At 44.3% G+C, this 21,780-nt stretch overlaps 1 protein-coding gene across 1 annotated transcript in view; it reads left to right on the top strand.

Annotated features, from left to right (window-relative positions):
* LOC143148303 (discoidin domain-containing receptor 2) overlaps positions 1-21,780 on the top strand; it is a 247,667-nt gene that overhangs the window by 150,571 nt on the left and 75,316 nt on the right. The window contains exon 4 of the mRNA XM_076314517.1: positions 3,473-3,704. Coding sequence (XP_076170632.1) covers positions 3,473-3,704 — 232 coding nt within the window. The remainder of the gene's footprint in view (positions 1-3,472; positions 3,705-21,780) is intronic.

Genomic DNA, 21,780 nt, shown 5'->3' with positions numbered 1-21,780 from the left:
ATTAAATATGTTTTATATATATATTTTTTTTTTTTAATTTTTATTCACTTGATAAAAATACCCACTCAAGGAGCAGAGAATTAAAAAAAGAAAAATAGTATGACCGGTACATTTGTTTTGGTTCGTAAGCCAAGATGATGAAACACCGTGAATCGTTGACTGATTAAATATGTTTTATTTATATATATATATTTTTGTTTTTAATTTTTATTAACTCGATAAAAATACTCACTCAGGGAGCAGAGTATTAAAGAGAGAAAAATAGTATGACCGCGTAACGGAACATTGTATCGTTATGTACTGTGCACGGTTGACAAGAAGTCCTACGGGAGAAATGCGGGTTCAATTGGTCGAATTGGAAAGAAGACATAGCGTATTATTGGCTACATCAGTGACTGAATCGAGTGACAATGAAAGTTGAAACGTATCGATACAAAGCGAGCCCCTGTACCATCTCGCAGGACTTCTTGCGAACCGTGCACAGTACAAAATACAACACCGTTTAATATCGAAGAAAATTTATTTGCGCATCGTTCTGATACATCACGGATCTGAAAATTGCCTCTTGTTTCTCAAATTTCGTTTCGACGTTTCTCGAATTTCTTTGGCAAAATTCATTTCTCTCTGCAACCATTAACGAACTCGTCGTTAAGTTTGCTCGATTTAAGATCGAATCAGGAATTTTCCTCGACACATTTTCATATCTTTGTATCGTCTTCGATCGCTCGTAACGAGTATCAACGGAGACGACCGAGGAGAATATCCCCGAAACTTCGAAATTCGTAAACTTTGCGAACGGTGGGTCCCAAGGGCGAGGAAGTTTCGGGAGGGTGCGAAGATTTTTAGGCGTTACGATTATTCTACTTGTTTTTAATTTCAAATTAGCCCTTGCGCGCGAAACGTTCCGCTGTTTGTTTTCTAATGACGATTGAAATTACTTCTCTCATTTGAGTGAGGGGACACGTGCTCGAAAGCTTCGAAATTGGAACTTGTAAACGTCTTGAAAAATTGTTTTCTTTTTTTTTTACTTTTTTCTTTGGCGAATAACTCGCCACGTATCGGGCCTCTTCGAATGGAATAAAGACGTTCGTGGAGCGGAGGCGTCTATATTGTGGTCGGAGCGTGTTAAGAGTTCACGTGACGAAGGTGATTTTAAAAGTTTCGTGGTATCACTTATACCACCCGCTATCCAGGGTATCTACTCGCTCAGGGTTTCATTAAGTGGTTAAACTCGTGTTTCCTTTTTCTGCGACGCTCTCAGCATGCATTCGATGTGCAAGATCGAGGAAACGAGTTACTAAGAAGTTCGACTCGGAGTACGCTCAAACGTTTCGTACGTAGGATACAAAATTAGAATTAATTTAATATTTCTTTCGCGACTTTTCGAGCACGAGGTTACGCGATCTTTGATCTTCGAGTACGAGACGTCGATAAGGCGGACCAATTCGCTGGAATAATTTGAGAGCGTACGAAAGTCTTAACAAGTTGATAAAATTTACGAGTCGAAGCTGAATTAGTGAAGTTACGAGTGAAATTATACGAATATATTGCATAATATGGTAGGAGAGGGTGATAGAAAATTATCAAATTCAGGGCCTGACTCACGGACAATATAAACAGAAAACGATTAGAAACCAGATCGAGTGAATCGATTTCGAAAAAATACAAATTTTCATAGATAAAAGTCATATTGAATATATCGATCGACAACCATGGCGATGATTTGAAACAACTGGGACGTATTCGAAAAAATGTGTATTTTCACTCGTAAAATGAAAGAGAATTGAATGCAAAAAATAATCGTTATATCGAATTGCTTTCTTCTTTGTACGATGTTAAATGTATGAAAATTACCACGCGTGATCGTCAAACGTAGAGAGAACGAAAGTAAAATATGAATAGGTGTAACTTGCATCAGATATACGTACACAATGCACGCAAGTAAGCTGAAATAAATCCTGATCGGAGCTTCGAAACGAAAAAGAATTTATGGAAGTTACCGGAGGAATCTTTAGCGAAAAGAAAAAGAACGAACGGACTCTGCTTAATTCGAAAGACGTAAAAGTTGCCGACGAACGAGCAGCGGTATTCGCGACGATATCGGAATTTCGTTGGAAAATTTTTCGGTCCAGGGAGACGTACCGAGGCGAAGACCGGAAGAAGCTCGTCGGGATACCATCGCGTTTAATTAATTCGTTACGTTCGGAAAGTATCGAAAGCCCCTTGCTGAAAAATAGGCGATCCTCGAATGTCCGAGGGATAGGTCGAATCGTTGAAGTTCGTAGAATCTTCTCAAGAATTCACTGTCCGATTATTCTTTGCCCGACACGGGGCAGGTTCATTCGGGACGCGTTTAAACTCACGATCTCCATCGTTGTGTCTCGTTTAATTCCCTTTTGTATCTTTCCTACGAGATTTAAGAATGCCACGGTTTCGTTGGTACTTTTCTTTCCTCGAAGAAGACATCGGGGCGCAGTTTACACGAGAAAGAAATTAAAGACTCTCCCTTAAGTCGACTCGGACGTCACCTTACCCCCGGTTTAAACAATCGATGAAAAGAGACCTCGAGGACGGTTCGAGAAGAAGGAAACTGTTCTTTAAATAATACTTCCTATAGATTGTCCCTTCGACCTTTTGTTTGTAATTTTAGCTGAATCCCCTACCTTCCACGAACTTGTGAACCTCGTGACACTCGATTCGAAAAGAAACGCATCGCTCGATCGTTACTCCCTTCGAGAAATAAATGCACGCTTCCTGATAACCGGAAATATTTTTCCTACACTATAGCTCGGCAGGTTTTAAAATATCCCTGAGAAGGGGGAAACCCTGATCCAAATTCATCTCCCACCAAACATCCCAACGTATCGATTTTTCCCCTCGGTTCCTCGATTCCAATGCAAATCCTACAATCTCGCGTTTCCCCCTCCACGAGACGCGACATATATCGAGGACCTGGACCGATCAAACACCAGCCACCTAACGTGAACAATTTTGACAACATCTCTCGCGTCAAGTCCTTCTAGTCCTTTCGTACTTTCACCTCCTTTAACTCCAAACACTGTACATCTCGTCTCAGTCGCTCCTCTCCGAGAATCCTCTTTAAATTGCCAGGCTATACATCCCCTGCTATTTCCCAACGTACTTCTTTACTCTCTCGAGAAGACACCCGGTCGGTCGCAATATTCGCTGTTTGATGTCCGTAGTAAAAGGGCTCTCTTCCAGTGAGCACCGGTTGCCCGAACCCGGCCACTCGAACTTACAATCGAGAAAAACTGGACGCCACCGTCCAAGGTGGCCGTAAACGAATTTACTTCCATTGGTCGCCGCGGAGGATCCACTTCGAATTCACTGTTCACGAATCGAGCGTGTTGGAAGTCACGAAATCGTCTATCGTTCTCTTTCGAACGATCCTACCATCAACGAGTGACCATCACCGGTCAAATGACAATGACGATGATTTCGACTGTTTCAGATTAAAAGCGGAGAACCTTGGCGGTGCATGGTGCCCGAAGAATCAGATCACCCAAGAAGCCAGGGAATGGTTGGAGATCGACCTTCATACGGTTCATTTGATCACGGGTACCGCTACCCAAGGACGTTTCGGGAACGGCTTGGGCGTTGAGTACGCGGAGGCGTATCTACTCGAGTACTGGCGACCACGTCTGGGCAAGTGGGTCCGATACAGAGATATCAAAGGGAAAGAGGTGAGTGGCTTTATCGTCGGGCGTCCATTAACTAATTCGCCGCGATTCCGGTACGGTATCGCTTGGATCCGGTTTCTCTCGATGAGACAACCACGGTGGTTCACGGATCGGGAACAAGATTCGCGAAGTCGAGCCGAGTCCAGACGTCGTGGAGAGATTCTAAAAACGGCCTTTACGATCGCGTTGGATCGATATCGTCGGATCGTTGCCGTTTCGCAGAAGCCGAAACGGGGTCGCGATCGAGAACCGCGCACCGGGTGGCGATTGATAGAAGGAATAGAGAGAGAGAGAGGGAGGGGGGAAAAAAGAGAGAAAAAGACGATAACCGACTCGAGATATCGTGATTTATGAACATGGTTCGCGGCCGATTCGCGCATCTGCTCCCGGGTCTGCGCGATCGACGCGCGTTGCAGCTGCCCGCCCGGAATAGTCGAAACCGATTTCAAATTGGCCGCTGACTGGTCATTGGCCTGGAATAATAATTCCATCCCGATTAAGGCGGCGAGACTGTTATTCCTGGTGGTGGCTCTCGAGGCGGAGAGACTCGCGAGCGGGTACGCGCGCGAGCGAACGAACCGCGGAGCTCAAAGCGTTCGCCCAACGATCAAGAATCGAAGACCGGCCGAGGAGGATTATCCCGCTCGAAGCGTAAGCCGCTTATCGTGAATCCGTAAGCTAATTTCGTACCGCCGCCCGCCGCGCGCCGGTGCGCCGGTGCGCCGGTGCGCCGGTACGCGCCACTTTGTCGAGAAGGCGGAACCCTTTAAGCTTACCCGCTCGCGAATTTCGCGAATGGATTCTGCAACGAAGGACCGGATCTTCCTAGTTGCGGCCGTTATTTTTTCTTCGAATTTTTTTTTTTCTTTTTTTTTTTTCTTTTGGAGGGGTGATGAGGAGAAATGACACGCGTGATTCTTCTTTTTGAGGAGAGATGGCACTCGTTGTTCCTTTTTTCGAGCATTTTTTTCTTTTTAGGGGAGAGATGGCGCGCATTGTTCTTTTTTCGAACATTCTTTGGGAGGAGACATGGAACGCGTTATTCTTCTTTCGAATATTTTTCTTGGGTGGGGTGGAGGAAGGAGGAAGAGAGATAGACTTGTTCCCTTTTTCAAATATTTTTTTGAGGAGGAAAATTTTTTTGAGGAGATTCTATTTTCGAAAATTTGTTTTGAGGGGAGAGATGGCACTCGTTCTTCCTTTTTTCGAATAGTTTTTCTTTTTAGGCGAGAGATGGCGCGCATTGTTCTTTTTTCGAACATTCTTTGGGAGGAGACATGGAACGCGTTATTCTTCTTTCGAATATTTTTCTTGGGTGGGGTGGAGGGAGGAGGAGGAGAGACAGACTTGTTCCCTTTTTCAAATATTTTTTTGAGGAGGAAAATTTTTTTGAGGAGGTTCTATTTTCGAAAATTTGTTTTGAGGGGAGAGATGGCACTCGTTGTTCCTTTTTTTCGAGTATTTTTTCTTTTTAGGCGAGAGATGGCGCGCATTGTTCTTTTTTCGAACATTCTTTGGGAGGAGACATGGAACGCGTTATTCTTCTTTCGAATATTTTTCTTGGGTGGGGTGGAGGGAGGAGGAGGAGAGATAAACTTGTTCCCTTTTTCAAATATTTTTTTGAGAAGATTCTATTTTCGAAAATTTGTTTTGAGGGGAGAGATGGCACTCGTTGTTCCTTTTTTCGAGTATTTTTTCTTTTTAGGCGAGAGATGGCTCGCATTGTTCTTTTTTCGAACATTCTTTGGGAGGAGACATGGAACGCGTTATTCTTCTTTCGAATATTTTTCTTGGGTGGGGTGGAGGAAGGAGGAGGAGAGATAGATTTGTTCCCTTTTTCAAATAATTTTTTGAGGAGGAAATATGACCAGCGTTGTTCTTTCTTCGAAATTTTTTGGGGGTGAGAAATGGCACTCATTCTTTTTTCTCGAATATTTTTTTGAGGGAAGAGATGACGCCCATTATTCTTTCTTCGAACATTTTTCTTCGAGGGTAGAGATGGCACGCGTTATTCTTTTTTCGAATTATTTTGAGCAGATTGGTGACTCTCGAATATATACATTGGTCCAGTCGAGAGATTGGGACCAGCTTGTTTGTTCTATCCATCTTGTACATATCTAGAACACTTTCGAAACAGTATCCTTTGATCTTGTCGTCACAAAATCGCTAAAATTACTCGTCAAAAACTAATCATCACTAGTGGTAACAATTCAACGAAAAAGAACGAAATCTATATTTCCTCCAGAGAAACTAACGATTCCTTTCGCAAAAGACAATCTCCTATACGTATCTTTCTTCTACTCGCGACAACCCTGTACCTCGTTTCACCCTGTAGATTTACCCCTTGAAATATTGCCCGTATAATTAGAGGCCGCTACCTATAAATAGACTACTTATTCCCTGAATAAGTCTCAAAATAAATTAATCGTCCAATTAAGGGGCTTATCAAAGTATTGAAAGCGGCACGATGAAGCGAATAGAACGATGGATACCGCTACGGTATTGGGGAGGGGATAGGGAACCAGGGCTGTTGTAACAAGTGCCGAGGTCGAAAGTAGAACCGATATATATATATATATATACATACACTCGGCGTGTACTAAGAGAGCTGGTAAGAAGCTCGCCAAGAGCGACACGAGACGTTTTTGCCCGAGTTATCGTCCTTTACGTCGGCCCGGTGTTTATGGACTTCGTCGGTGTTGCTATTACGACACTTTAAGCCTCAACCAGCTGTGGTACCCTCGGGTGCGATTCCGCAGTGACGTGACGGTCATTAATGCGCGAACGATCCCGTGCTGGCTTTACGGTCCGAGCAACGGACGATACGTCCCGAATGGCGTAGCGAGAGAAGAAGAAAGGTAAGGAAAAAAGATGAGGAAGAAACTCGACTTAACCGGCGGGCAAATTGACCGTACGATCGTTCGTCGTCCGAGTCCTCCGCTGTCCGGTCCCAGGATCTTATTAATATTGATGGACCAAGTGCGCCAGGATTAACGTGCCAAGGAACTGCGGTCTCGTCCGCGACCCCACGGTCGCGTGTTCCGCTTCGTGATTTCGTGTAAAGTCTAATTTCACCGGCGATACGATCGCTCGGCTACACGCCCCGAATCACGATCCACGCGATCCACTCGGAAATCGATGTTCGCACGATGCTCTTGCAACCGGAACGAATCCGATTTACAAGTTGGATCTCCGGTATAACCCGACGCGTCTTGTTTCCCGAAGAAATAACGCTACGCGATACGTTGCTCGTCGTTACGTACAACGTGCTCGTCGATAACGCTTCAACGAGGGACGGTGGCGAATTTCTTCTCGGAATCGACGACTTGTATCTTCGACCGAGTTGACGGGGAAACGTTTCGTTCGAAAGCTTCGAGTTTCGTTGTTAAATGTTTGATTCTGTAATACGAATTTTTATTTAAATCGGCGAACGATGGATTTATCTTTTGTTTCGTCGAGCGGTACTTTCATCCGGATGAAAATTTTGTTTGGAGCGAGACTCGAGCAAAGGCGAACCGTTTGGTCGGAGAACTTCAAAGCGACGTCGCTCGCGCGTATTGGAGTGACGGTTGGTAATGGAAATTAAACAATTTTGTATACTTTATTGTACGGCTTCGAGAATATTACGGATCGGCGAGGATTTTAGACGTAACGTTTTACCGTGGATGTTATTATTTTAATTATGTGTAATCTGAGATGACTCGAAGGATCTTTTATTTGTTTTTATCTTTTACGGAACAACCTCGTCGATCTATGGATAATACTCTCGCGAAGGTACGATGAGAAATATACAAATTATTAGATCGCATTAGCTACCGTACGCAGTCAGCGAAGAACGAACAATGGCGGGGACTGTTCGGTGCGTTTTATCGAGGAACGTACGCGAGCTTTTAACGAAACGTGGTATCATGCTTTATGAAAATCCCTCGATTGAAGCCGAATTTCACCGAATTTTTGCACACGAAATAGCCGATTTCGCAAATCGATACGTCCAACGATCCGATAATTAAAAAAGTGCGTTCAGATAGTATTTATCGTATCAAAGCTCGAAGCTAGCCGAAAACGATATAATAAATATTCCATCGATTGTTACGGTACAAAATGGCAGATTGTGAGGCAAAGGGAACAATGGATCAAAGTTAAATTCGTATATATACCATTTCTGTATGAATACAAATTGAGTTCCAACGCAATGGCTGTTCGAAAATAATAATAGAGCTTTCGGGGAACAGTTAGCGAAAATACAAACCACGGTTGGATTTCGATTAAAATACACGTGCTCCAAAAATGATTCTCCGACAAAGGGAACACATCTAAACTTTTCCACCGACGATAATTATACCGTGCCTGGATATCGAAAATCAACCGGTAACCAACGATGGATACAACCGATGATCGTCTCTAAACGGATATTCGTCGTGGACTTCTCGATACGCTCGATCGAACAAAAGGCAACGAAGTCGAAACCCGGAGACGACGTCCAGAGGAATTTAAACGTGCGTCGATTTTTTCGAACGCTGTCGTTCGAATTACACGTCGGTCAGATATCGCGTCGTTACATGCAAATCTCTCGACCACCGAAACGAGCATCGAAACTTTTACGTTCTGGAAAAGGAGACGGCATTCGTAACTTCCGTCGCGAATGAAATGGAACGAAAAAAGAAAAGACAAGAGAAGAGAAAAATAAAGAAAAAAAGAACAAAAAAGAGTCCGAATCCTCGTCCAATGGCGCAGCCAAGAGGGAACGAGAGCTTTCTTTTTTAATAAATGGGTTATCCGATCGACCGTCTCTATACATCCGCTGTCCAGTTACTGCCTTATTAATATTGATGGACCCACTCGCGCCAGCGCTAATGCACCAGGGGGACTGTGCAACTTCGTTCGACTTCTCGAGACGACGACGACGTCGACGACGACGACGACGACGAGGAGGACGTTTTCGTCACGCGTTCAACCTTATGATTTCATGCAAAGACCAACTTCCATCCACGGGCTCATGATTATTCACTAATTCGCGATCAATCTGTCCCCCAATTATCGGTCTCGACGTGTCTGCCCACCTCTGTTTCCACGCCTCGTTCGTCCCGCTTGTAAATCGAACAATTACAAAATGGAACAGGGGAACCATCGAAAATCGAAACGACCCTCGTTCGCGAGAAGAATCCGCGAGTGTAAGAACTCTCCGCACGAGGAAAAGCCCTGGCCCCCCGCTTCGCTCCGCTCCGCGGTATCATTTATCCGGGACCGGAATACGGCAAACAAAACGCATGGATTTTAATCTCGCGGGCGCATCCTTCCTGCGAAAGCGGGCGAAAAGATTTCTTAATTACTCCCTGGACTACGTGATCCCTTCCCCGTCCGGTTCCAGCGGGCGGAAGCCTCGAATTTCTTCTTTTTCGCGAACTTCCCTAGGAAGCTCCCGTACCCGCCTCTCTCGGCACTGGCTGCCAACGTTTCTCGGACAGGTTCTTTTTTTTTTCTTTTTGTTTTTTTTCTTTTCCTTTCCTTTTTCTCCCCCGCGAAATTATCCGAAGAAAAGAGGAAAGAGGGCTCTCGAATACCGTACGCCCCACAGCCGGAAGCCTTAAGTTTTCAGAACACGCGAGTGCCATCCACGTTTCGGGGCACGCACGCGTCGAGCAAACGGGAGGCAGGAATGTTTTCGCGCGCGTACGTGTGCACCGGCTATAGAATTTTCACTCTGTGTGTGTGTTTGTGTGTATGCCCGAGTTACACGAGGTTTGCACCACGTAATAATAATTGTCACGGGACCAAAGACGGCGGTAGCGCAGCTTCAAAAGACCACCAGAGGTAATTAAGGCTCGAGGCGCCAACAAGCTTCTCCTCCGCCGCCGCCATCTTCCCCGTCCCGCGGCTCCTACGAATGCAAGCTCGCGCGCGTTCGAGTGCAAGCAGGAGGCTCGTTTTTCTTCGTGGCTCGAGTTTAATAACAGTCTCTCTACCGCGATCGACAACATCGTCGTGGAAAATATACCTCCACTCTTCCACGACTCGAACCGATCCCTTGTTCGCACCGCTCGCGAACATTTATGCGTTTTAGCCACCGAATGGGACATGTTTGCTATCGAGCGCTCGTCGTTTACCCTGTTCGATTATTGTTCGATTATTGGTCGATTATTGTTCGATTATTGTTCGATTATTGGTCGATTATTGTTCGATTATTGTTCGATTATTGTGACTGTGTAGCAATTGTGAGCTTTCTTGCTTTGGTTTCTACCAAAGGTTCTTTCCACCAGTTCTATAGGGAGCTGGTAAATTGGAGAGACGGAGGAACGCTGTTGGATTCGTTTTTGTCGCAACGAAATCTATATAATTAGTATAGTTTTTAGAAAACTATACTACTAGTCCAAGTCCAAGCCTGTAATAATCTTCTTGCTCTGGTGTCTACTATAGGGAAATGACAAAATGAAGGAATATTTTTGGATTCATTTTTAGTACGATAAACACTGCATACTTACAATTTTTGGAAAATATAATTTTTAAGCTTTCTTACCTAATTTGAGACTATGACAATCTTCTTGCTTTGGTTTCTAGTATAGGGAAATGATGAGATGAAAGAACACTATTAGATTCGTTTTTATCGCGATGAAGTCTATATAATGGGAACAGTTTTTAGGAAGTATAATTTGTAGGTTTTCTTACCTACTCCTGTTTGTGCGCTTTCATAGGAAACTGGAGCACTGAAACACTTCTTGCCTCTATGACGTCCTACTAGCCAACTTACCAACCTTTTGTAGTACATCCAGCGTGTTCAGGACTCGTGTCACCCTACTGTGTTCGTAAATATCTTCGCTACTCTGGTTGGAAAATCATGTTGGCTGAGTGAGAGACAAATAAGAATTATTCGTTCGAAATACACTGTAGATCATCGTGCAGGAAAATATCAAATGAATAAGTTACGAACGAACATATATCATCGTTCGAGAACACCATTATTCTAAAAACTTAGAGAACTCAAAAGAGAACTCTGTATAATACCGAGGTATAATAATAAACAAATACCTAGAATTCATTGCATCCATTTCTCGAAAGAATGTATTTTTTTCTTTAATGACTACCTTAAACCCGTAGATCGTTTTACACCTCTTCCAATCCTCTATTGGGAAGAACATAACAAATACATAATTTTATTTAAGAAGTGCCCTAAATTTTATTTAAACGTTTTCATTCAAGAAAACTTAGTACCCTTAATTTTATTTAAACGTTTTTATTCAAGAAAACTTAGTGCTCTTAACTCTATCTAAACGTTTTTATTCAAGAAAACTCAGTGCCCTTAATTTTGTTCAAACGTTTCCATTTAAGAAAACTTAGTGTCCCAAATTTGTTTAAACGAAAAGTGTTACACATATCTTGTCGTTTGAATACCTCGTAAAAACAACTCGTAACATTTTACAACGATTATCCTGTTGTATACCTTCGACCACATGCAATAAAGTCGCATAATAATTCTAACGATAGTGACTAGCAGCGATATAGGATGGTGGTCAAGCCACGATTAATCAGCGTTCCGGATGATTTCGGTCGAGTAGATTCCATCGACGCGCCGCTCGGCCGAATGAAACGAGATTTTCCGCTCCGGCGCGATGTAAGTTCACGAAAACAGCGCGCAATTTGCGGACCGCAGTCTGCAGGAAATGGCTTCGCTCGTTGCTACGCGGTTAGCCCGAACTCGAAGACGCGCTCGCTGTTTTACCGCTGGATTCGGCTGCCGGCTGCTCGTTCGCTCGAAAAGATTTTATTCGAGCGCCGCGCGCCAAATGACGATCCCACGCCGGAAGAAGAGATTGCTCTTTTCTTTCTCTTACGTCGGGTGCAACGTGCCCGTGGGATACGATCGAACCGAAAAGAAACCTGGAAACGGAAAAGGTCGAGATTTCCGTCGATGCAAAATTCTCTGGGAGCTCGGTGATTTTACACCCGACGATTCGTTTCTCGAAAGAATCGACCGTCTCGCTTGTGTCTGCGCGCGTAGAAACAAGCAACGCCCCCAAACGATCTATATAAATTCTTTGCTTCGAGTACGAAAAAGAAATTAAACGTAACTTTGGAATTGCATCCGTGACAAGTGTTTGCGTACGATGGAATTATTTTCGTCCATAGTGTAAATGGAACCATAATTATTTTTCTCCACTATATAAACAGTGCTATAGTTATTTCTGTCCACGATATAAATAGAAATATAATTATTTCTGTTCATGATATAAATAGAAGTACAATTATTTCTGTCCACGATATAGATAGAATTATAAATACTTTTGCACTCGAAACGATCTTCTGCTTAATATGCAAGGCTGCAACGATAAATGGTACCTCCAAGTAATGCTCCAACTGATCTATATAAATTCTTTGCTTTAAGTGCGAAAAAGAAAGTAAACGTAATTTTGGAATTGCATCTGTGACAATTGTCCACGTACGATGGAATTATTTTCGTCCATAATGTCAATGGAACCATAATTATTTTTCTCTACAATATAAAGAGCACTATAGTTATTTTTATCCACGATATAAATAGAAATATAATTATTTCTGTCCATGATATAAATAGAAGAACAATTATTTCTGCCCACGATATAGATAGAATTATAAATACTTTTGCACTTGAAACGATCATCCGCTTAATATGCAAGACCTGCAACGATATATGGTACCTCCCCTGCTCGTTAAACGTGAACCTTACGTGTATTTTTTACAAACTTTGCGCGATAGAAACATTAAACAGAGTAGTTAAACCGAACGGTCGAATCTATAGTAAACTTGTTCGGTGTTGGACGTTTTTTCCGTGTCCCGGTACCCAAGACCAACTATCTGCACGTGATCAGCAAGACTCGGTGTGTCGAACACCGCGGAAACTTGGACCAAAGTGTTACAAATCCGTTAAGTCCATCGACTTACGAAACTCGATACAGAAAAGCCCTATATTACCGCGACATAACACGAGTAATACGGGACACTTTGCACTCGATCCAGGACCGAAGGTGGACTCCTGGAAAATGTTTCGAACGATCCTGGACTCGTGAGACGCGAGTACGGACCGTGTCTGTAGCTCGGTCCGTCGATGGAAGTCTGTGTGGCCCCGAGTATCTCGAGGAATTTGAGGAGTCCAGGGATTCTCGGCGGGCCTGGGACATTCTGGAGGAGTTCGCGTAATTCTACAGAAACCGGGTGTCCGATGGGTTCCAGAGGTCGGGAATGCAGCCGAGGTCTCGGCAGATCGCTAAGGATTCTTGAGAAACGGGAGAGGGAGGGTCGGTTGGTTCCCAAAGCCCGCTCCCTAGACCCTTGCAGACTCCCCGAATCTTTCGAAACCCTCCCAGACTTTCCGGTACACACTTTTCGAAACGAGTAGAACCTACGGGACCTTATCCTGTCCCTCAAGTCCAGGAGTTATCCGTGCAGGGAAGTTCGAAGTCTTCCGCCTCGGGTCCCACGAGATCGGGATCTATCCTTCGTCGTGTCCACCGATCCATTATCGTGTCCACCGTTAAACCGAGACTCATCCGGTCCCCACGAGTTCTGGATAACACGTGTCGTGTCCCACAGAGCTCCCATCACTCGCGAAGAGCGTCTCTCGCGATATCGTCAGCGTCTACTCTTCCTAGCGTTACTCGAGTCGCGGCACTTCTCGGATCTCTTTGCGATTTTCTGCAAAGGGAATCGTACACAGTTTGAGCTCGGTTCTGTGCACACGTATTTAACAATGCTTCGAGTACGCGAGGTATTTTTTTCGAGCGAATGTAACGAAAATCGTACGAGCTACGGATCGTTAAAGAGAATCTCTTTTAGGGAAAGCGTCCACGACTGAACCAATTTCGACTATTCTGTTAATTTGATAGACAAACGGAGAAAGTTTGTTCAATGGAATGTGTGCAGTTATGTCGCGAACTAGGGCCCGAAACTTGATTCGTTCGAACAACAACGGTATTTAAAGTTTCGATAAGCTTTCTTTTCACCTTTAGCGTACCACGATGAAATAATAAACTTGACAATTTTCAAAATCCTTGGTTCGGGCTGTAAGGCCACGTTTACCGAAGAGTCCCTCCACTCTTTAAGTGGTAACGAGTTAAGAAGTAAAGAGAAGAGATGATCGTACGAAATTGGTACCTTCTTCGGAAATTCCACGATTCAAAACCAACGAAACCTAAAAAAAAAAAATCAATTTTTGACCTCTGCGAATGAAACTACCGCCTGCTTCGAGCGTATTCCGCGCCCAAGCTTTCGAGATAGAATCCGAAGAATCGTATATCGCGGAAACGAGACGATTCATCGCCGGGTTGGATCATTGGCGCGAGTACTCGCTAGCTGGTTCTAATTATCGTATGACGGTTGTCCGTTCGCGTCGTTTCCGATTTTTTCCCCTTCTTTGGTCCGCGGAAGAAAAATATACGGGAAAAATAGAGGCACGGAACGATGCCGAACACGAAACCCCGGAATCGCTCCGCTTTTTTACCGTTCCTCCATCGCGGTAGTTTTTAATGAGCACTGACGTACTTCCCGTTCCATTTCCCGTCTTCTTTTTTGCGCCTGCCTTTTGGCTCGTTATTTTATTTAGTGCAACGTAAGCCGTTAAGATGAGATTGCACCTTTTAATAACAGACCCCCGCTCCCACCCCGTTCACGTGAGGGGCGGAGAAAAAAAAGAGAAAAAAAAACACGCCACGCTGCCGTGGATACGCAACGAAACGATACGGAAACGCGGAGCTGCGCGACACTCCCGTTTCACAGGATATTTCCTGTTATCGTCCGCGTCCTGCGGGACGATATCACTTTGCAATCATTGTTCCGACGCAAAAAAAGAAGAAAAACAAGAAAAAGCCCGCGCGCGCCCGCCCGTTGCATTAATTAACCGTGTTTTAATGGAACGCGGGCCAAAGAACGGATATCTACGCGACGGGAGGCCGTTTCCCGGGCAAAAAACTTCAATTAATCAAAGTGACCCGGTTTTCGTACTCAAAGGAGGCGACTCCGTGTCCCCGTGTACAGCGGCAATTTTAAAATGGCTCTTAATCATGTTTCCTGCCTACCCCCGTACCGGTTTCTTTTTTTCTTTCTTTTTTCTTTTTTTTCCGTTCGTTCTTTTTCTTTTTCTTTTCTTCTTTTACCCGACGATTTCACCGTGACAAACTCCGCGCGTTGAATCTCGAAAAACGTCGGTTAATCATGGAACTCCGCGGGCAACGACGTAGACGCGAACGAACGAACAAGCGCGCGCGCTGTTCTCCGTGGAGACGGAGGAGGAGAAGAACGAAGAGGAGGAGGAGGAAAAGCGAGGTCGCGTGCGCGACCATCCGTTTTCGCTCGACAATTTATACCGGGAAGGTTGCACTCGACTCGACTACATTTAATTCCCAGCGGTGCGGTAGAGGGCCACGAGGGGGGTGAAGAGGCGATGGAAGAAAAAAGAAGAGAAATGGTCCGTTAGGCGTCGCGGACACGAACCCGGTTTCCTCGCTAAGGCCGATCGAGGAAAACTGACACGCGAGCGATCGCGAGTACGCGATTCTCCCACCCCCGGGGGCGGCACCGCGGCCACGCGATCTGGAAAAATGTTCCAAGAGAGAGAGAGAGAGAGAGAATAACTTTCTTCGAATTTTAAATCAGATAGCCAGAAAATTGTCGAGAGAAAATGATCGTATCGCGGCTTGATGAATGTATTTATGCATAAGAAAAGGTGGATGCCTTTTATTAAAAATAACGAACACGGAACGGTGTTTAAGGAGCTACTGAAAGACGATAAGGAACTTAAGCCCTCGTACAGAATGCGAAAAGAGCTTTTCAACGAAGAGATAGGAAAGAGCGCCAACGGTGCGGGACGATTTATTAACAACACGGAAAAGTTTTGTATTTTATCTAAACTGGGAACAATAATTTGTTCGCGTCACGGGTAACTGGTTACTCGCGCTTGTAGCCAACGTGCGATTCTCGTGCGACTAATAACCGACCGTCGCGAACCAACTGGCACATGGCCCGAAACATCGCTTCGTAGTTGCGTTACGCGAAACCTACCAAGTACACCGCGGTCCATTAATTCTTGCGACTCTATGAGTAAATGACCGGCTCCTGTGCCGATCGAGCTCGTTCCTCCAAGAGCCGCGAGAATTAATGGCGTTCTGTGGACGCAGATACAATACACGCGCGAGAAGATTGCATCTGAACTTACGCCGGCTTCTATTCGTTCAGGGGCAATTTCGTCGGGAGCGAATGCGCGTGTGTAAACGATAATAATGTAGAATTTAACGCTTGACCAGGATACGCCTAACTCCGCGCGATATATTCTCATCGGTGTACTGTACGATGATCCAATTGTCAAATGATTATTTTTCCATTCGTGTCTCTTATATGAGAGAACACTCGTTCATTCACACCTGACGAGGTTTTTTCTAAACGAATAGGACTCGTTGGAACTCTACGCGCAATCTTCTCACGTGTATACTGTACAAAACATCTCTTACATGGGAGAATACACATTTGTTGGCGCGTGAACGAATAGAATTCATCGAAATTCTGTACGCAATCTTCTCGTACGAATACTGTACATACGAACGATTGTTGTGTGATTTCATTTTTCGAATCGTACCTCTTCGATAAAAGAACACTCGTCCATTTCTCAATGAAGTTTCTCCTAAACGTAACGTCGCACGCAATCTTCTCATGCGTATACTGTATATACGAACGCGTGATTTAGTTTCGTCCAATCGTACTTCTTAAATGAAAGAACACTCGTCCATTTCTCAGCGAAGTTTCCCCTAAGCGAAGAAAGTCTACCGTAACGTCATGTGCAATCTTCTGATACGTATACTGTACATACGGAACGATTGTCGCGTAATTTAGTTTTTTCAGTCGTACCTCTTCAATGAAAATACATTTCTCAACAAAATTTCTCCTAAACGAATATAGTCCACCGTAACGTCGCGCGCAATCTTCTCATATATATACTGTACTTGCGAACGATTGACGTGTGATCTAGTTTCTCCAATCATATCTCTTCGAAAAGAATACTCGTCCATTTCTCAATGGATTTTCTCCTAACCAAATGTAGTCCACCGTAACATCGCGCGCAATCTTCTCATACACATACTGTACATACCAACGCGTGATTTACTTTCTCCAATCGTACCTCTCAAAAGAAAGAACACTCGTCCATCTCTCAACGACGTTTCCCCTAAACGAACAGAGTTCACCGTAACGTCGCGCGCAATCTTCTCATACACATACTGTACATACCAACGCGTGATTTACTTTCTCCAATCGTACCTCTCAAAAGAAAAAACACTCGTCCATTTCTCAGCAAAGTTTCCCCTAAACGAACAGAGTCCACCGTAACGTCGCGCGCAATCTTCTCATACACATACTGTACATACGGAACGATTGTCGCGTGATTCAGTTTTCCCATTCGCGAATCGGCCAGCCGTGGAAAAGAGTCTCCGACGACTATCGCGGGAAACGAGACGCGGGTCACGCGGCCCCGTTCGAGCGTTGAATTCGTCATTATCGTGTCACGCGAACGACCAGCCCACGAACTGTCAGGTTTTCTCCGCAGCTTCGCCCGTGACGCGGGAATTCCGTGTGGAAATCCGATAATTACGGACGGTGGATAAGCGCGCAGGAGGACGGGTGCGTGAGGAGACGAATGCGTGCTAGAGCGGTCGACACGCGAGCGGACTGGCGCGTCGGATCCCGACGCGGCCGGGTACCACGTAAATCACGCACCCGTAAACACACGGAGCGTACAGCGGAGCAACGTTTCATGGTTAAGGGGGTGGCAGGAAGGGACAGGGAGAAGTGGCGGGGAGGAACGGGGTAGGGAGAACGGGGGTTGAAAAAAATAAGGGTGGCCGCGCGATATTGCAGCACGGCGTGTAATGTTAGTTATAATGTTGCACGCACAGGAAGCCGGGGACATTAGCGAAATGTTGTCCGTCGAGAGATAATTCGCCCGCGTCACGAATACGCGGCCGGGGCTGCTTTATCGCGAGCGATTGTTATTCTAACTGGAGCCATAACTGTTTCTAATGGGCCGGACGGAGCGAGGTGCGCTTCTACGGAAACGAGATCCCGGTCGTTGGCGATGATACCACGGGGAACACCGAAGGGAGGCGAATATCGAACCGCGGGATGCTCTTGAAATTTTAGTCGGGAACCAGCTACGCGGAGTAATCCACCGACAGCTGAAACGGAATCAAATTCTAGGGATCTCCCCTTGTGTTTCATCACACGGGGGGCGGGGGGCGTAGTCTTGAAAATTTGGTGGGAAACGAGATACACCGAGTTTATTGTAGTTTACGGATTGGTGAAACAAATGGAGGTTTCGGCGTTACAGTTATCCGGGTGACGAGTTTTCGTTTTAAAAATGAATCTTCTATGTTCGATCAGTGCCCTGTGTTTAAAATTTCATTGAAAATGGGACACGTGGAGTTTATTGTAATTCAGAGATTACTTAAACAAAATTAAATTTTCCATAGTTAGTTTTCCGAGTTGAGTTGAGTTCTTGTTCCAAAAATGAAAGTTCTATGTTTGATCAGTGCCTTATATTTTGAAAATTTAATTGAAAATGGGACACGTGGAGTTTATTGTAATTCAGAGGTAACTTAAACAAAATTAAATTCTCGATAGTTAGTTTTCCGAGTAGAGTTAAGTTTTTGTTGCAAAAATGAATCTTTTATGTTTAATCAGTGCCTTATATTTTGAAAATTTAATCGAAAACGAGACACATGGAGTGTATTGCAACTCACAGATAACTTAAATAAAATTAAATTCTCGATAGTTAGTTTTTCAAGTATAATTAAGTTTTCGTTCCAAAAATGAATCTTTTATATTTGATCAGTGCCCTATGTTTTGAAAATTTAATCGAAAACGAGACACGTGGAGTATATTGTAAATTATAGACATCTGAAACGAAACGGAGGTGTCGGCGTTACAGTTATCCGGGTGAGATTGAATTTTTGTTCCAAGAATGAATTTTCTTTTACGTTCGATCCAGGTCTCGCATACTACTCGACTGGAAAAACGAATCTCACATATGTAGAACGTATTGTAACATTTTCAAATCGCACAAAGGGTGAATCGAGAACCATAAGACAAAATTTTGTTTCGTAAAATTTACGAGTAGATTTTTCTAAGCACCGTCCTTACGAAGATTCGAATGCTCGTTATAAGCAAGAAGAATATTAATTTTCGATTCGTGCATAATGACAAAGTTCGCAAAGTTCCGCGTTAAATACCGAAACTTTTACTCGGTACGATTGCTGGTCCCCTGAACTCTTTGTCTATTAATCGAGTAACGAATTATGAGGTAAAGAGAAAATGTAGTACGAAGTACTTTGTATCTTTTTCGGGAATCGTACTGGTTCAAACTTACGGTGAAACTTTACGAAAACTGTTCGAAATTTGTTTCGAAGCAATTACCTCTTTCACTCGATGTACGTAGATTCTGAAAACCTCCTGACATCCTCGTGGAAACCGTACAGCTCCGCGAAAGAATTTTCATTACACCGGTCACCGATCCGAGAACTTGAGTAACGCAACGGCACAATTTCGAAAAATGGATCGCGAATTCTATCCGCGATCGTCGAGCACCGGAACAACAAAAAAACAACGAATAAAAAGATCGTTGAAAAATGATTAAAGCTCGCGAAAGTTCGCTCACGGATATTTCCAGAATACTCTCGGCATTTCCATTTCACCTACTCGCTGTAACGTAATCGATTCACCGCGAACACGATATTTGCAACCGTGTAAAATGTAATCAAGTGGATCTACAGATACGCAGCTCGCCGAATAAGTAAAACGTCCTCCTAAAGATGTCGTTCTATCGGGGACCGAAAATCCAATAACACGCCGGAGAAGCAGTTCACGGGTACGCTCGTCTATGGAGCCACGAACGCGACGTATACGCTCCGGTGCAATAATTTTCCTTTATACGCCGCCCCGATAGGCAAAAACGGTCGGGAGCATAAGTTATAGCTACTTGAAAATCGCGTATCTTGAGTCGGTGAACGGGAGGCTCGCCGAATTTTTCGACGAGCATCTTCGAGGGTATCCCTTTAAACGATCCGCGGGCATTAGTCGTTCAACGTGGAAAATGAAATCGAAATTCGGCAACGTCCGATATCCGTCGAAACCGCGAACATCGGTGTATCTTTCGGGCGATAAAGCATCCGGTGAAAACCTAACTGTTGGAGCGAATGCAACGATGATCTTAAGGGTGCCAGGTGTCTCCGTATTGGCGCGGAAGGGTCGTCCGCCACGCGGTCAATGGTTTGGCCGTTTTCCATTTTTGGTTTTGCTTGTCAGTCGAGTTCCAAGTCCAGAGTCAAAAAGACATATCATTGTATACGCATTCGTTCGAATTTTATATTATACATTAACTATACCACTAGATACGCGAGATCCCTGCATATTATTATAATCTGAACTTTGCAACACTAACGAACCGTGCCAAGAATGAAAAATATCATCGGTTAGATATTCGACGAATCTTCGGTCGATTGAAAAATATTTACATTCAATTTCCCGGTCGGTACGTGAAAATCGCGGTTCAATGACGATATCACGTCGGATGTGGCTTTCGTCCGGTGTATCGTGTAACAAAGTACCAGGCGAAGGAGCAAAGCGTATCGCGATTCCGAGAGAAAATAATGAAACTCGGTTCGAGGCGAAACAATTGGTCTCGAGCTTTCCGCTTCGTTTCTCCATTCAAAAATGAACCGGTACCGTTCCGCCAGCCCCGAGGAACGAGCCCGCAATGTAATTTTATAGCATTTAAGTGATGAATGAAGCGCACACAAGGCGAGCCGGGTATCTTCCATCGTATTGTCCCGAGTCTACGAGCTATTAACGGGATCAGCTTCCTTCTTACATTCTCTGTCGCAATTTTTCCAGCTTTCCGTAACGGGCGCGCTTATTTTAAATCATTCTTACCGCTCGGACTTGTTCCAAGCTTCGTAATTTCTACCTTGTGCTCCAACTGCACCGAATTAATATTCCGCGGAAAATGTACAAGTACCCGCGTTAAACTCGTCGGAATGTACGAACCGGCTCGAAGATTAATCCCGCCGGTAGGTTCGAGCGATCCCTTTCGTGCGATGTTTGCAAATTATTTTTTTTCCCTCCCCGCCCCGGTATTTCGAGTAGAGACAGTGTTTCCACCGATGCGCGTTTTTACTGTTGTTTTAATTTTATCTTTTAATTTTAATCGGAACGATACGCGAATTTGCATTGTTCTCGCGATTTGGTGCATCGCCGCGATACTTTATTCGCGGTGAATAAAAAAAAAAAAAAAGAAACATTACGAATATCGGTGTGATAAATTCACCGTAAATGAACAAAAATTACAGCACTGATAAATTCCCGTATAAAGAAACAATAATTGCTGTGATAAATTCACCGTGAATGAAAAATAAACGTTGCGAAAGTATCGCTCTGCGAAATTTACCGTGAACAAAAAAGCATTTCGAGTATTGCTCCGACGAAACCGCTGCGAATAAAAAAATGTAAGAAGAATTGACCTGATAAATTCGATCCGAACGAACGTAAAATAATTCCAGCGACAAATTCACCGCAAATAGAGAAGAAGAGTAGAATTTTAACTCCGGTGTACCGTGAAACGAAAACGATTCGATCCTGATACGAAATTTGTAAAAATTCATGAAAAACACCGAACCTGATGTTGGAGAATCGAGCCAACGAACAATCTCGAATACGGTTTCTTTAAAATTGTCCACGGTGCCGAGTTACGATTACATTTCACGGTACGCTCCGTTCGGTGACACGAATGGCGTTATTGCATTTTACGGTGCACTCGGTTCGGTCACACGAAACATCATCGCGAGCGAAGAATCCTCGAAACAATGCAGTGTCCCGTGGATCGATCGTGACGTCGTCGGATTGTTCGTAGTTCTTGGTAGCGAGTTTCCAGGAACGAAAGTTAGCCAACAAAGGGGGACACGGGTGCAACAAAATTACAAATTACATGGACGGACACTCGGCGCGTGTACCGAGGAAACCCCGAACAATAACGCAGATCGATATCGGACTATAATTGCTCGGCGCTTAACACTTG

Source organism: Ptiloglossa arizonensis, chromosome 6, assembly GCF_051014685.1.
Source record: "Ptiloglossa arizonensis isolate GNS036 chromosome 6, iyPtiAriz1_principal, whole genome shotgun sequence".
In the NCBI taxonomy this organism is placed as follows: Eukaryota; Metazoa; Arthropoda; class Insecta; order Hymenoptera; family Colletidae; genus Ptiloglossa; species Ptiloglossa arizonensis.
This window is presented reverse-complemented; position numbering and strand designations above follow the sequence as displayed.